The sequence below is a fragment of the Mustela putorius genome, unplaced genomic scaffold (genome assembly GCF_011764305.1).
Source record: "Mustela putorius furo isolate JIRA1106 unplaced genomic scaffold, ASM1176430v1.1 tig00000874_pilon_pilon_pilon, whole genome shotgun sequence".
In the NCBI taxonomy this organism is placed as follows: Eukaryota; Metazoa; Chordata; class Mammalia; order Carnivora; family Mustelidae; genus Mustela; species Mustela putorius.
The window spans coordinates 8,258,401-8,275,237 of NW_025421505.1; the positions used below are offsets into that span (position 1 = coordinate 8,258,401).

At 43.0% G+C, this 16,837-nt stretch overlaps 1 protein-coding gene across 2 annotated transcripts in view; it reads left to right on the forward strand.

Annotated features, from left to right (window-relative positions):
- The window catches only part of DNAAF9 (dynein axonemal assembly factor 9), a 131,548-nt gene that overhangs the window by 53,292 nt on the left and 61,419 nt on the right, over positions 1-16,837 (forward strand). Inside the window, exons 11-20 of one of the 2 annotated variants that reach the window (XM_004772877.3) lie at positions 300-381; positions 1,356-1,392; positions 6,507-6,594; positions 7,775-7,851; positions 9,576-9,620; positions 9,995-10,040; positions 12,629-12,740; positions 13,363-13,433; positions 14,357-14,407; positions 14,959-15,046. In XM_004772877.3, the coding sequence (XP_004772934.1) occupies positions 300-381; positions 1,356-1,392; positions 6,507-6,594; positions 7,775-7,851; positions 9,576-9,620; positions 9,995-10,040; positions 12,629-12,740; positions 13,363-13,433; positions 14,357-14,407; positions 14,959-15,046 (697 nt within the window). The remainder of the gene's footprint in view (positions 1-299; positions 382-1,355; positions 1,393-6,506; positions 6,595-7,774; positions 7,852-9,575; positions 9,621-9,994; positions 10,041-12,628; positions 12,741-13,362; positions 13,434-14,356; positions 14,408-14,958; positions 15,047-16,837) is intronic. The other variant, XM_004772878.3, reaches the window with a different exon arrangement.

Below are 16,837 nucleotides of genomic sequence, written 5' to 3' on the forward strand. Positions count from 1 at the left end.
CTCCCTCTCCCTCTGCCTGCCTCTCCCCTGCTTGTGCTCTGTCTCTCTCTCTCACTTTCTCTCTCAAATAAATAAATAAAATCTTAACAAAGAATACACAATACAAAATACTTTTGGAAAAATAATAATTAAAGGTGATCTTTGCCTCTGTGCCTTTAAAAAATAATAAATCAGCTGTTGGTGAGATAAAATTGATTTCCATGAACGATATAATTTTTATTTTTCAGCAGTACATACCTAAGTCCCTACTCTTTTTTTTTTTTTTTTACTTTTTTTTTACTTTTTTTTCTGACATGCAGGTAGTACAGTGTGTCTCACCAAAGGGACCCCTTGCTTGTTCAAGAACGTACTTTTTTGGAGCTACTTACGTTCCTTACTTGGGTAAGTTCCTGTAAGTTCTCATCTCATCAGCTTTCCTAATGAATAATATCTCCCATGAATTAGAAATGGAGTCATCATTAACTGCTTTCCTCAGAAGTTTATGATATCCACTTAGTAGGCCTCCAACTCCCTCTCTCAGTGCAGTGGAGAGTTGATACACCTAACACATTTCTCAAAGAATGTATCTCTGGAGGAATAATCATCAGCTCAACATGTCTAACCATGTGTGAGACCATGTGCTCAGTGTTAGAGGGAAGGCAAGGATAAGTGAGTCCCAGTTGGATAGCAGGAGATATAGGCTACAGTGAGAGTCAGAGTCAGTCAGGTGCCTGCTGTTCTGGTGAAGAAGGGCCGTGGTAGAAGAGTACCTTCTACCCTTCTAGAAGGTAGAAGGGAGGAAGTGTTCCATGCTGCGGGGCCCTCCAGAAAGATCAGGTGCACTGGAGCTTCCCTTCTTGCTAGGGTAACCAGAAGTTGCAGATATCCAAAGAGACCTAGAGAAGAACCTCTAGAATAAATGAGGATCTCAGCACTGCTCCACAGAACAGACTACAGCAGAAACCAGGTTTTTACCTGGGTGTTGCTGTGTAAGCTGGAAAACTCTGAAAGAAGCATGATAATTAAAGGTCAGCTAATTAAGGAGATGATAAAAGAGTCAGAACTGAGCCTACTTAATTATACCTCATAATTTAAAAAAATTAAAAATAAGGGTGAAAACATTCCAGAGCCTAAGATTCCCCAGGTCTTCTCTGATGTTCATAGGTGATGCTGAGTGGGTGGTCAAAATCAGTGTCAAGGGTGAAGATCTAGGAGGATTCTGGGGAAAAACTGTTGTGATTGTACTGTGTTTAACCCAAAAGAAAAAAAAATGTAGTTCTTGATGTCTCCTTTGAATTAAGAAATTCTAGCCTCCTTGTGAAGTGTTTACAGGACACATGATCTTGTCACACTTAATTCATGGTCCTTTGTTACAGGTGATGAGAATAAGCTGCCCAAGAAAACTGAACAAATGTAAGTCTTCATTTCTATTTTATATTTTCTTAAAGTTGAGTTACTCAGAAGTTGTGGCTGTCGCTCTTAACTCCTTTGAGATCAGCAGTGGATAGGACATTTGGGTGAAGTGGTGAGCAGAGCTGTGGTTTCCCTAGCCCTGTCTCTCAGCTTGGAGTCCTGCCAGCTTTGCCATGTGCTCCTCTCTCCAGAACTCAGAGACTTCCTCTGCAAACCCATTTCAATGGTGTGATTCTTCTTACTATGTCTTCTACATAGTACATTTTTTTTTTAATTTATTTATTTGACAGACATAGATCAGAGAGCGAAGAAGAAGCAGGCTCCCTGCTGAGCACAGAGCCTGATGTGGGACTCGATCCCAGGACCCTGGGATCATGACCTGAGCTGAAGGCAGAGGCTTAACCCACTGAGCCACCCAGGCGCCCCATAGTACATTTTTTAATCCCCGAAATAAAACATCCTAAAACACATTGGGAGAATCTATGTTGAAACCACTTCTGATCTGAGCAGTGTTTCCTCTGGATTTGACTCTTAGACTTAGGGAATAGTGCTGGGATCTGAACTCAGGCTGTGCAACTTTATTTTTATTTATTTTTAAATTTTTATTTATTTGACAGAGACCACAAGTAGGCAGAGAGAGAGGGGGAAGCAGGCTCCCCGCTGAGGAGAGAGCCCAACTTGGGGCTTGATCCCAGGACCCTGCAATCATGACCTAAGCTGAAGTCAGAGGCTTTAACCCACTGAGCCACCAGGTGCCCCAAAGCTGTGCAACTTTAAAAAGGTCCAGTGTTGACTTTGCTCCCCCTACATATAACAGGAAACCAAAGATAAAAAATAAACTTATTACTCTTAATCTCACAAAACAAACTGAGGGTTGCTGGGGGTGGGGGATAGGGATAGGGTAGCTGGGTTATGGACATTGGTGAGGGTTTGTGCTATGGTGAGCACTGTGAATTATGTAAGACTGATGATTCACAGACCTGTACCTTGGAGCAATAATACATTATATGTTAATTTTTAAAAAAGAAAGAAAGAAACTCAATAATGTTTGTGTTAATCTGTTTGGGCTACCATAACAAAATATCACAGATTGGGTTGCTTAAACAGCAGAAATTTATTTTCTCACAATTCTGGAGGCTTGAAGTCCAAGTTCCAGGTACCAGCAGGGTTGGTCTCTGGTGAGGCCTCGTTCCTTGAGTTGCAGACCACCACCTTCTTATTGTGTCCTTATCTGGCCTTTCCTCTGAGCTCTGGGGAGAAACAGAAATCTCTGGTGTCTCTTCCTCTTCTTGTAAGGATACCAGTCCTACTGGATTAGGCCCCTACTCAGGACCTCATTTAACTTCAGTGACCTTCTTAAAGGTCCTATCTCCAAATACAGTTACATTGAAGATTAGACTTTCATTATGAGTTTTAGAAGGGCTCAATTCAATCCATAACAGTGCTGGAACTACTGAATTCCAAAAAGGAATTTTCCATCAGAATATGAACATAGGGGCGCCTGGGTGGCTCAGTGGTTAAGCTGCTGCCTTCGGCTCAGGTCATGATCTCAGGGTCCTGGGATCGAGTCCCGCATCGGGCTCTCTGCTCAGCAGGGAGCCTGCTTCCTCCTCTCTCTCTCTCTCTCTGCCTGCCTCTCTGCCTACTTGTGATTTCTCTCTGTCAAATAAATAAATAAAATCTTTAAAAAAAAAAAAGAATATGAACATAATAGAATTCTGTTATTACCTAATTAAATATTCTAGTATAAACTACTGGGGTGTAGACAAGTGCTTCCCAAAGGCCAATAGTGACAGACCACGAAGAATCGTCTAAGCATCTTTTTTTTTTTTTTTTTTTTTAAGATTTTATTTATTTGACAGAGAGAGATCACAAGTAGGCAGAGGCAGGCAGAGAGAGAGGAAGTGAAGCAGGCTCCCCACCAAGGAAAGAGCCCGATGTGGGACTCGATCCCAGGACTCTGGGATCATGACCTGAGCTGAAAGCAGAGGCTTTAAACCACTGAGCCACCCAGGCGCCCCTCTAAGCATCTTTTTATAAATCATATGATCCCCAGGCTATAGTAGTTCCCAGAATTACTGAATCAGAATCTCTGGAGTAGGAACTATGTAGCTGTATCTGAAAAAATACAATGTAAGGAATATAATCATACTACAGAAAAATTGGGAAATAGAAAAGAAAAAGAGGAAAAATAAGATCAGTCATAATTCCTTCTCTTTGGCTCTACCCATTAGTATCTTAACTGTGTATCTTACTGGGTTTTTAAAAATTACACATTTAGGTTTTGTATAGCTGTAATTAATGTGTATACGGTTTTTTAGTGTGTGGGTTTTCTGCCCTTTAGCAACATGTCAGCCACATTCTCACTTTGTACATGCTGGTACTACTTTTTTTTTTTTTTTAAGAGAGAGCAAGAGTGTATGTGGAAGAGACAGAGGGAGAGGGAGATAGAGAATCTTTTTTCTTTTTTTTAAAGATTTTATTTATTTATTTGACCAAGATTTTATTTATTTATTTGACAGAGATCGCAAGTAGGCAGAGAGGCAGGCAGAGAGAGAGGAGGAAGCCGGCTCCCGGCTGAGCAGAGAGCCCGATGCGGGGCTTGATCCCAGAACCCTGGGATCATGACCTGAGCCGAAGGCAGAAGCTTTAACCCACTGAGCCACCCAGGTGCCCCGGAGATAGAGAACCTTAAGCAGAAGCCACACCCAGCATGGAGCCCAGTGTGGGGCTCGATCTCATGACCCTGAGATCATGACCAGAGCCAAAATTAAGAGTCAGATGCTTAACTGACTGAGCCACACAGGCACCCCTGTACCTGCTGGTACTTATGTGCCAGCTGTGCTTAGCCACTGGATCTTTATTCTGGACACCTAAACATTCCTCCTAACCAAATTCATTGGTGCCCTGCTTCATGGACTAGTATTGACCAGTGCTTGAAAGTACATGTGGAGACTTGGTGAAACACAGAGCTGGTAGAACTTGGGCCTTATGGAGTCCTAGTGAAGGCAGTGGCAGTGCCATCCAGGCAAGAGTCTCAGGCCTCCCATTCAGGCCATTTTATAAGCCCATAGCCACGTGGCTTTGCATTCAGCTGTTGTCTGGGGTTTGTATAGGTTGTATAGGAGAAAGCCAACCAGTGAGGGGGCCAAAACATTTTGGTACTGAGTGAGTCAAGCTGGGTGGGGAAAGGAGGAAGGGCATCTTTATATGTCTTAGGTGTTTGTGCCAAGGTGTGGAAGATTCTGATCTTACCTGGAAGTGGCCATGCTCATTGTCAGTGCCCCTGCCAAGCCCCTTCCTACCAAGACATACTCCTCTGTTGTGGCCTGGCCAACAGTCTTCAGGATATGTTGATCTTCGGAGCTGTCATTTTGTTACGTATGCTTTTTCTTTTTTTTTTTTTCTTCTACCCAACTCAAATCTCTTACCTAAAATGTAGAGATGTGGTGTGGGCGCCAAGGAGGAAATTAAAGGAATTGGCTATGTGACATGGTACAATAGAAAAGCACCAGGCTGACAGCAGACCTGAATTCAAGTCTGCCATTCATTTTCTGTGCCTTGGACAGTTTACTCCACCTCCTGAAGCCCTCCTGGCTTCTTCTGTATGATGAGAGTTAGACCAGATCATTTCTGGGTTCCTTCCTGCGTTCTAACTCTGGTCACCTTCCTTGTTAAAAGATTCTCAGGCATAAACATTGACATAGTTTTGGCAAGTCTTTATCATCTTCTTGCCAGGCATCTTCCCTGCCTTTTAGGGCCTTGTGGATGAACCAGCGCCTTCTCTCTATAATTATCCTGATAAGATCCTAAATCTCTCTCCCATAAGGTAGTGATTCTCAACCAAGGGCAGTTCTACTGCTCCTCTTCCTCCAGCCCCACCCCTAGCGACCTTTGACAGTGTCTGGAGACATTTTTGTTATCCCAACTGGGGGTACTACTGGCGTCTAATGGATAGAGGCCAGGGGTGTTGCTGAACTTCCTATAGTGCACAGGACAGACACCATGACAAAAAATTTATCTGGCCCAAAATGCTGAGAAGGAAGAAACCTTCTTAAAATCAATTTGGGAAGTGAGAAGTCCAAGAGAAAGGGCAGGATTGGTGAGTGAAGAGCAGGGAGCTTTAGGAAGGGAATGTTTGCCCTCAGGAGCACACTCTATTCTCTGGATCAGGTAAGCTACTTGAAAAATGGTGTGCAGCTGGTAATTTAAATTTAAGCGGAGCTCATCTTCTCCTCTGAGGTAATCTCTTTTGCTCCTGAAGTTCCAGTAGCAGTTCGTAGGCCTGGGAGGAGATGACATGAATGTATGGTGTGGTTGGTCCCGAAAAAGCAGAAAATCTATACCAAGATACTGAAGGGATTCAGACTCCTGACAGAGGGGCTAGGGAGCCCACCGAGTTCTCTTCAGTTGGATCACAAACAGGGAGGGTTGGTCTTCTTAGCAGAGTTGGCTTTTCTTATCATGGTTTAATAAGAGCAAAGTATAGGGACACCCGGGTTGCACAGTTAGTTAAGAAGCTCATTCTTGGTTTCAGCTCAGGTTATGATTTCAGGGTCATGAGGGTCATGAGATAAAGTCACAAACTGGGCTCTGTGCTCAGCATGGAGTCTCCTTGAGATTTTCTCCCTCTGCACTTGCCCGCTCTCTCTCTCTAAAATGAATAATTAAAAAAAAAAAAAAAACCTCTACAAAACTTAAGAAAAAAAAGAGCAAAGTATAAATCATGTGGGGCACATGACTTTTAAAAGGTTTAGAAATCAGGGGTGCCTGGGTGGCTCAGTTGGTTAAGCATCTAACTCTTGGTTTCAGCTCACATCATCATCTCAGGGTCCTAGGATCAAGCTCTGAGTCAGGCTCTGTGCTCAGCAGGGAGTCGGCTTGAAATTCTGTCTCTCTCCCTTTGCCCTTCGCCATGCTCCCCATGCACGCACACACTTTCTCTCGACATAATAAATAAGTCTTTATAAAAGGCTTAGAAATCAATGAGTTCTGTTTTTGCACTTTTCTCATTCTTTTTAAAAATCAGTTACTTAGGGAATGTCATTTATGTGCATGCAGCTTTTGTTGAAACCTTGTGATGCTGTAGTTAACCCATATTTTTTGTTCTAAAGTAGGCTCTTGTCCCAGGTGTATGCTGCTGTTATAGAGGCTGTTTTGGCTGGCATTGCATGTTATGCTAAAACTTCCAGTCTAACAAAGGTAATTTTAATACCATGTTTCTCTTTCCTTAGTAGTAATTTCAGTGTAAGCCTTCCTATCCATGTGTTTTGTCTTTGGACACCTGGTAGTAGTCAATTTTGTGAGAGCCTGGGCCTCAGTGGAGCTGGCGCCAGACAAAGGTGCCTGGAGAGCGCTGAGCTTCTGCTGCCTGTGACTGAACTGCCCTTGTCCTAGGAATGACCGACCGCTAATCAGCACTTCTTTGTAGATATCTGGTCGTGTTAAAGAAAAGTCATTCTGTAGCCTACTGTTTTACTTTCTAGCCTTTTTTTTTTTTAACTAGCTCTTTAAAAGTTAAAAAATAAAAATATAGATTTTTCTACTGTGAATTTAATAGAGTTAGCTAAGTTTGTCTTGAGCTACATAGTGAGATTTCAGTGTTTAAAAAAAAAAAATTAGAAAATCTGATTTGCCTTTCCTAGACAAGCACATGTGTTCTCATTCTCTGACCGTTCTCTTCCTTGCTGTTTTGCGGTTAACCTGCCCTGCTGAGTTGGATTCCTATATCTGACCCAGTAAGGAGATGCGAAGAGTCGGCTTGATGCCTCCCAATGCCAATAGGACCTTTCCTGAAGGAAGCCATTTGATATTGGAAAGGTTGTGTATGATGTAGATATCACAGAGACTGTAGCCGTAGTCACCAGCTCCCTGCCATCTTCCCTCCTCACTTGAACTGGATCCCTGGCAACTTAGAATTTCTCAGCCCTTTCGCTGAAGGCTTATGCAGTATCAGTTCTCACACTTTTTCTTTTTAAGTGATCTTTTGTAAATCTAGGTATTTAAATGTTCTTAGCATCTGGCAGAAACTCCAAGGGCAGTAGTCTTTCCCCCAGGGCCAAGGGAGAGGGGAGGAGGAAACCCTTTTCCAGACCTCACAATGGCATCATCCTGGCTGATTACAGTTCCCGGTAGATCAGGTTCCAGTGCCCACCTGCCTGAATGAAGTGTTTCCTGTGAACCCAACCCAAAGAAAGCAGGCACCTGTTTCCCTTAACACAATGTTTTCACTTTGATCTATTGATATATACAAAGCAATCATGTAGAGGGGAGGGGCACAATGTTCTCCTGGCCAAATGTTAGAAGGGTACTTCCTATCAGTGATGTGTACTCTTTCTTGCTATGAAAGCTAATTGTCTCTGTTTTGTCATTGCTTTTATAGGCAAAGGAGGTAGCTGAGCAGACCCTGGGATCTGGGTTAGATTTCTTTGAGTTGATGCAGTTTAAGGCAGCCCTACGGTAAGCAATGGCTGCTATTTTCTATAAGGAGTTATTTTTAATGCTTTATTAAATAAAGACCCTTTTCTGTCTTGTATTTGATATTCTGTCTTCCCTCTGAGAAATGTTCCAGTAAAATATGAGGATATCTGAAAGGCAAACATTCATGATCAGGGCTTTGAGAGGCCAGGGAGCCAAAGATGGAGGAACTGTATGAAAAAGAGTCAGACACGTTTCCTGATGCCAGAATGGGAGGCAGATCAATGGCAGAAGCATCAGAGACCTGAAGGACCCAGGTTTAGAGATTAGAAAGGTGAAGCAGGGACATGAGGGGTGAAGTTTGTTAGGGTCAGGGTCCCTGGGCACATAGACACAGTTCCTGCTTAGGAGACCCTGGCCTTGGGCCTCTGATGCCTCTCAGGGAATAGATATCCTGAGCCTGCTAGAAGCTCTGGGATTCAGGCTTGCTATAGCAGTCCAGCCATTATACATCTCCTGGCACATCACAGGGTTCTCTGTGTGGTCTGTGTCCATAGCCAAACTTTCATGAACCCAGTCCATCTAACCCTCCACCCATCCTGTATGAGGACCACTTGGTGCACTTTTTGGCAAAAGAGGCAAAAGACACCAGAGACATTGGGGAATTTTCTTAGAATACTTATGGGTTGTGCCCTGTGGTGCCTCAGCTCCATGTCCCACTTTTTCTTACATCTACAACCCTGGGTAGTAAGAAAGAACATTTAAAAAGTTGATCTAACAAGAATTTTATTGCTGCAGCTCCAGGAGTAGAGGGAAGAGCCAGATCTTTCTGGTGCAAGGCTTCAGGCCTCTTTCTTCTGGGTCTTCTGGATCTTATAGCTCTGGCCATAAGATGAGAAGGATAGAAGTTTGTTTCCTTAAGGCCTTGTGCTGGCCTGGATTATCTATTCCTGGCAGACCTGAGTTTGAGGAAACTTTTGCTTTCTAGTTGTGTTACTTTGGGTAAGACAAGGAGCTCTCCGTACATCTGTTTCCTTGTCTTCCCACCATGCAGAGTGTCTAAGCATGTAGATGTTAGCTGCTATCACATTGGGGGGTGGGGGGAGGGCTTCTGTGTCACCGTCGACATGGCTGGCATAGTCGTTCCCTTCTTCCTGTCCTCGGAGCTCTGAGTAGGCCACTCAGCCTTCCAGGGCAGGCTACCTTTCTACCAGGGCAGGCAAAGCCTTTTAGTCCTGGGCATACTTCTCTAGCTGGAGGAAGGAACAAGAAAAGAAATCCAGGTAATGGGAGTTCCATCTGGAGCCCCACTCCCTTCTCTCCACAAGGTCACTTGACTGAGTACCTTACACTACATCAGATTAGCAAATCATCTCCTGAGAGGAACACAGGACTTGGTGTCTCTGCTTGAGCTTGGAGCAGGGATGGCACCTTGACCCAAAGGTAGTAAAGAAGAGGAGGATCAGGACAATATGTTACAAGTGTGGGGCAGGAGGCTATGGGCCAGTAGAGGGTCTTCCCTGTCTACAGTAGGCAACAGTTCCAGCACATGGTTCTCTCCTGCTCTATCCAAGAGTCAAGCCGGCCCTGAGAATCTGCACAGAGGCAGAGCTGTGACTGGAGTCAAATGCTGGCCCCACACTTGGCAAATGTGCCATGGAGGCCCAGCACATGTGCACTGCAGCAGCAGGTGTCTGGGGGGTGGGTGGTGGCCAACAGTGGTTAGCAAGAGCAGACTGACTTTTTATTTTGTTTTGGGTCTATAGCTCCAAGATGGCTTTTCACATCCATGCTGTGAATAATCAGGGAAGGTAAGTGTATGTTTGTGATGCATGCTCTTTTGGAGCATGTTTTTAGGAACAAGAAGTGAAGAGAGGCTATCTTGTAACTGCTGATGTGGGTGGTCTTTTTAGAGTTCTGGCAATGACATTGTGCCAGGATTGGGCCTGGGACTTGCTATACTCAGCTGAGACGCTGTACTCTGAGTGCTTCCCTTTGAAAGACCGAGGCATGGCAGTAGGTGGTGGACCTAATTCCTTCCAGTGACCTGTATACTAATTCTGCCTACATGTCACCCAGTGCTTTGAAAAGCCCTGAAAGAAATCTGGGTCTGTGGGTTGTTGCCAAGTTGAGAAAAGAACATTGTAATTGTGATATATGTTTCTCCTGTTTCTTCCTCTTCTAGGATTGTGCCTCTGGACAGTGAAGATAGCTTATACTTTGTAAAGACGGTAAGCAGAGCTGTTACAAGTCAGCTGTCAGGGAGTGGCTTAAATAGGGACATCTGCAAGGGTGAGACAGGAGTAGGTGGGAGTCTTGGGCAGTCTGTCCCTGAGGAAACTGGTCTTTTCTCAGGAGCATTCCAGCTGTAGCCATAGTAAGCCTGTGAGCGGGTGGCTGTACAAGGTCCACATCATACCCCAGAGTCTTATCTGGGGGCTGAGAGAGACACTTCTGCCTAAGGTTAGGAAGGCTTCCTCCAACTAACTGAGACTGCTCTGACCTCATGTGGAAATGTGAGCTGAGGATAAACCTGTCTCAACACAGACCGATGAGTTTTCAGTGGATTCTCTGTGTTCCAGGGCCTTAGTTGATACCCTTAGGACAGTCTGTGAAAATAAAAGAAACAAAAAACTGGGGGCCTAAGTTTCCAGTGAAGTGGGTAGTCAGAGCAGAACTTTCCAGCCCATTTTCTGGGGACACCCTGATGGGACAGGGGCATGGTTTGGAGATAAAGAAATATTGGTCCCCAGGTGAGCTGGCTGGCATGGCCTGGGGGAGCCGAATTTCTAGACCAGTTGCTCCTGGTCACAAGCCAAGTTCTCCATTTAGCTCAGTGCGTTCTAATGTGCAGAAGATTGGCAAGCAATGCATGAAAGTATGGTAGTTATCCAGCCAAGATTCTGGTTGCAGAATACATGGGCACGGATTACACCTTGAGTCTCTTCTGTGGCTACTGCCTGAGCCTTAATTCCAGTGAGCTTTGGGTCACCAGGAACTTGGTGTGCAGGTCTGGATGACTCAGTGCAAATGCATGCCTGCCACTATCACCAGTGGGAAAGCAGTAGTGTCATCTCATCTACAGAGTAGTACAACAAGAGTAACTTCTTAAGGTTGTAAGTTCTCCTTTTATAAAGTGTCTGCTCCCTGTATCATCAGCATTTTGTGTTGATGCTCATTTAGAACTAAGAGACTTCATGGTGACATCATCAGGATGCTAGGAGATGCTTCCTGATATTAGGTGTTAGTACTTTATCTCCTTGCCAGACCGTAAGCCCTGATATCTCTATTTAGACTCCGCTGCAGTGCTCTGGAAGGTCCTTTGCCCAGTAGAAGGTGATCAGGATCCCAGTGGAATCATACTGTTGTGTTAAGTACACTTTCAGCAGCCAATAATGAAATAGGAAAGAAGAGAGAGAAAATTGTTTTCTGTATAAATCTTGTCCTCCTTTTCAAATAGAGATGAAGTTCTGCCTTTCAGTTTTCTTTCTCCTCTTCCTCAATATTAGAAGGCAAGTATAAAAGTAAGGTATTGAGTATAACTCACTGGATTGTCTTCCTCTTTGATCTGGAAACAAAAGTGGGGTTCCCACCATCAATTAAGAGAGACCATGCAGCCGGAGAAGGCTTCGTGTCTTCGCATGTTCAAAATTCTTTGAAGCAGATTAAGATTTTGAAACAAAAACAAAAACTCCCAGTTGTCAGGCCTAATCAGAAAGTTAACTAAAATATAAAAGCCTACCTATCACTTTTATACATCCTTTTTTCATAACAACATGAAAAACTAACCACTTTGGCTTTAACAGTTTTTTTCCTCAACTCTTCTGCCTCCCTTTTGTATTTGGGAATCTAGCAATCTCTTCAAGAACCCCACATCTTTTATCTCTGCCCTGAACCTGGAATAGGGATCCCAGGCTAGGATCTCAGTGTATTGAAAATGGGCTCTGTTTCAGGAACTCTGCACATGGCCATTCAGCAACATCAGGCCAGGAGGAGACAGGACCTGAGAGTGCTCATTGTGCTACTTATCCCGTGTCCCTCACCAGATCTTCTGTCATTCCACACCCTGGCTCTGGCTCATACCATTTTCTGCATTTCTTCTGCTAGAGTCCCCCTGAAATTGTTCTATTTTCTTTAGTTCTTGTTTATCAGCCATTCAAGAGATCTCGCTGTGTTGTTTGTTTGTTTGTTTTTCCAGCCTACTAAAGCCTCTATTTTTATTTGTCTTGCCATAAAAGCTTAAGTAGTTTTCTTTTCATTTTCTTGGTACTGTAAGAAGCATTTGTAGGTATTGACATGTATCCAGAAATATCCATGAAGACATGTGTAATGAATGAATGCCCACCTTCCCAGACTTGTTCAGAACTTGAGCCCAAACCAGAGAAGGAATTGGCAGGCATGTGGATATGCCAGGATGCGAGGAGTATATGAGTGTACAAGAGCCTGAAAGAAACATCTCTAACTCTTGAGAGGCCAGGGCCTCATCACAATTAAGAAGGACAGTTGTTGTCTTAGGAAAGATAAGGAATTTGAGGTAATTTATAGAAACATAGAAATACTCCTATGGCCTAAATGTGTCTCTGATGCAGAAGCAGTTGCAGGGGAGCATGGGTGATGCTGAAGTCCTCTCCCGGTCCTGAGATGTAGTTCAGAAGAACTTGAGTTTTCCTTAAAAACAACAACAACAACAACAAAACCCTCTGGAGTATTCTGTCAAAATGTGCCTTAGAGCAGTATTTTGTGATCTGTTTCTTAATGGTCTCTCCCTGAAAGTTTAAGAGTGACAACTGGCCTGACTCTGTTTTCTCATTTGATACAGGCTTGTATGACTGTGTATGACATTCCTGACTTACTGGGAGGAAGGGGGTGCTTAGGGTCTGTGGTCTTCTCAGAATCCTTCTTGACATCTCAGATCTTGGTTAAAGAAAAAGGTAAGTGTTTATAAGGTCTTTAAAAGCAAAACTTGAGTTGTTTTTGTTTGTTTCAGCAAAATAAGTTAATAGATGTAGTGTCATAGTTCTTGTGTATGTATAAATCATAATATATAATAAGTCTATATTATTGTATATTATAATTATATATAACATGTTATTAATTATAACATTATCTTCACACACACACTTATGAGAATATGTACAGCCTTACTGGTAGTCAGGAAGAAGCAATTTGAAATAATAATCCGATCTTTTTTTTAACCTTTGCACTACCTTGATAAAAATTAGAAATACAGATGAAAAGAAAACTAATTCCCAGGACTCTACATTTAAGTGTGTGTTTCTCTTTGTTGAAAAAAAATAATAGTTAATCACATGGGGAAACCTTTCTCCTTCCCCTCATTAATCTCCCTGTTCCCAGATGAGGAAGTTTTCAATTTCTGAGAGCCCAAGATTTTGTATACTAATATTGTATTATTAGTTACTGTGTACTATACCATACTATACTTACTGTATACTAATAAGAGGAGCCTGAGAAGGGGAGGGGTGTTAGTTTGGGGGTCTACAAGGTGGGCTCAGGTAGTGGGCAGTAACTGGCATGTCTGTGGTCTTCCTGCAGATGGCACTGTTACCACAGAAACCAGCTTCATAGTCCTGACAGCGGCCATACCCAGATTCTGCTCCTGGCTGGTTAGTGTCATGCATCTGGTGGAAGTGGATCTAAATGTGGAGAAATTGGAGAGAACATTTGAGGAAGAGCCTCTTCATTGGGTCCCTGGTGGGATGTCAGAGCCTAAGCTAGCTACTTTTCAGAAATGGAAGTTTTTATCTCAGCTCTTTTTCTTTATACAAATGAATCTAGTTTCTTTAACTCTGTCCTAATCTTGGGAAAGTGCCAGAAGAAATGAACTAAGTGATTTGAGTCCCTATTAAATTATGAAAAGAAGAAATTAAACCTTCATTTTACGGATGAAGGTACTAAGGCTCAGAAATTGACCAGCCTGTCCAAAGTCACAGAGGTAGTAAGGAGTGGATTCTCTGGTCAGAATGGTTGCTGCTGAGTTTTTAACAGCAGTCTCTCCGTGTAGAAGGGTCCCATCTTCATCAGTGGGAGTTGGTCTAAAACTCTGGTGCCTTGGGACACAGAAAGTATGAGAGCAGTGAGTCTAGTAATGGACTAAGTACCTGTTTTAGAAAATCAATTCTGATGTAAATAAGGATGAACAAGAACCACCCTCTATTGTAACATGAATACATATAAATGAGAACATGTTCAAAATATTTTACTATGTTCTCTTCCCTTTATCCTTACAAATAGTTGTTTTTTTCTGAAGTGAAATACAAGTGGAGACTAATACATCATTTCCACATCTTGTAGGCTCTGTTAGCTGGACCTCAGATCCCAGGGAGAGGGAGAGTCCACCATGGCCTTGGTCTCTGAGCCTTGATGGCAAGTAGGCAGCCCAGCTCTGCCAGCCATCAGGGTCTGAGAGCACAGGATTTGGTGGAGGGACTGCCCAGTCAGTGTCCTAGAAATATTGAACATGGGGAGACCTAGGAGAGTTTTGCCCTTGAAGTAGGAAACTGAAAACTTGCACTTCTTTTGCATACAGGTAGAAGATAATGACGTAAAATTGTCTGAGAAAACCCAGCAAGCAGTGAAGGTAAGCAGCCTTCTTATCCTCAATGTTAACATTGTATAAAAATGAAATATAAACAGTTTATGAAGATAACCTAGAATATTTCATTTTAGGGCTAACCTAAAGAATATGTTCCTCTTTGTCTCAATTCCTATTTGCATCCTTCCCCTCCCAAAAAAGCTTTAGAAATAACCCTTTAATGGGGTACACAGTTAGAGGGATTCTTTCTGCCATTTGGCCTTTGGTGTGTTTTTTTTTAATCTCCCAGTACTATTAGAAGCAGGTCTCAGATTGGCCTAGACATATAGAACTTAGAGGTCAAGGTTTTAGGCAAGGTGAGCTGTCTCCAGTTGTTAGAAATCCACTGGAGCATGAACAAGAGTAGCAGGCTTTGATGCCTGGACTCAGAGAGGACTGTACAAGTTGAAAATGCCAGTAACGTGCCAAAGGCATGTAAAAAGTTGGGTTTCTGTGAGGCTGACTAAGCAGCTTTTGTAGACAAACAAACGTGCAGTACTTTTGATTCTGTAAAGTTTATGCTACAAATCGTCTGCTCTTTGTGATTGTTTTTAAAGGGGGATGCCAGTTTCCTGGGTACTTTTCTAACAGGAGGAGAAGGAGCATATCTTTATTCCAGCAATCCACATTCTTGGCCAGAGGAAGGTGAGCCAGCTATTACTTTTCTATTCTTGACTGTGTCTGGGTCCCTCTTTACAGGTATTGGCATTGGCATTGTGATTAGCAATACATCTGATACTTGAAAAGACTTGCTGTGCTGGTGTAGAAGTATTTCCTTAAACAGCATTTCTCCTTTTATCCACCCATTTTAGAGATGAGGAAACTTGTGCTACGAAGGGATGGCTCCAGAACCACAGTCTGGTCCTCTTCTTGCTCCCTGAGGATTATTCTCAGAATAGGCTAGAGTGGTATTGTGTCCAGAGATAGAATTTGTGGACCTAAACAAGCCTGGATTCATTTTCTGTTGCTATATAAAAAGTTACCACAAATTTAGTAGCTTAAAACACACAGTTGCTATTTCATAGTTCTGTAGGTCAGAAGTCCAAGTAGACTTGGCTGTATTTATGTTAAATTCTCTGAAGTTAAGGCACCAGTCAGACTAGACTCGTATCTGGAGATTCTGGGGAAGAATTCACTCCCAAGCTCATCTAGGATTATCAGCAGAATTCAGTTCCTTAGGATTGTAGGACTGAGATCCCCATCTTGTTGCTAGATGTCTGCCAGGACCATGCTTAACTCTTTCTCCCAGAGGTCCATGCCCTGTGACAGTCCTTCGCCATCTCAGCAATGAAAACCTCCCCTGTGTTGTTGAATCTTTCTTATCCTTCGGATCTGTCTAAATTCTTTTCTATACCAGCCAGAGAAAACTCTGCTTGTAAAGAGCTGTTTGTGATTAGAGGAAGCTCACTCAAATAATGTCCCTTTTGCAATATAACATTACACGAACACAGAAGTAACGTCAGAAGATGAAGGTCATGAGAGCCATCTTAAATTTCTGCCTACCACAGACTATACTCTGGCTTCCCATTCATGTTCCTCCCACATGCAAAATACAGTCACCCCTTCTCAAGGGCCCCACCTTATTATATAACAGTTCAAAGTCCTAAATCTCACTGGCTCAGAAATCCAAAATCTCATCATCAAGATCATCTAAATCAGATACAGATAAGGCTCTGGCTTTTAATCCATTAAATACAACTCCTGAACACATGTCTTTTCCATCTGTGGCCCTGTGAAACTAAGGAGAGAAGTTATCTGCTCTGCCCTCCCAACACCCAAGGTGGCCCTGGCATAGGATAACAGTTACAGACATTCAGCTTCAGAAAGGGTGGGGAGTAATGGAAATAAAAAAGAGTCATCGGCCTCAGGTAGCTTTGAAATCTGGCTGGGTACACCCCAGGATCTGGGTTAGGTTTTAAGGCCTGGGAATAGTCCGCCATGGCTCTTATCTCTGCCACCTGGGCTCTTAGTTTCATCCTCTAAACTCTTAGTTTTCTCCTCTAAGCTTGTGGCTACACCTTGGTCATCCTTCCTTTTTCACAAAAGTAGCACTTTGTAGGTGACTTTTATCAGCCTGCATCTTGCCAATAGCATTTGGGGGTCCAAATGCTACTCTCCTTTGATTTCATGTTCTCCCTGTCCCTTTCAGTCCAAGCTGGCAGTATTTCTGCTGACCTAAGATTTTCAGAAACTTTGCTTTCACGTGGATTCCATGTTCCTTTTTGGTTTCCTCAAAATAACATTTTCTTAGGAGTCCTATTCTTACGCTTGTTGATATAGCGGTCTTAACGGAGGAAGAGTTGTGACTTACTCCACAAATTTCTCAGCCTCTACTGAGCAAATTCCCCCTTCTGGATAATATGTTCTTCTTGGAAGTAGTCTGTCTGGTGGCAGATTCTTCTCCCTGGTCTCAGATCAGTGGTTCAGCTTCTCCTC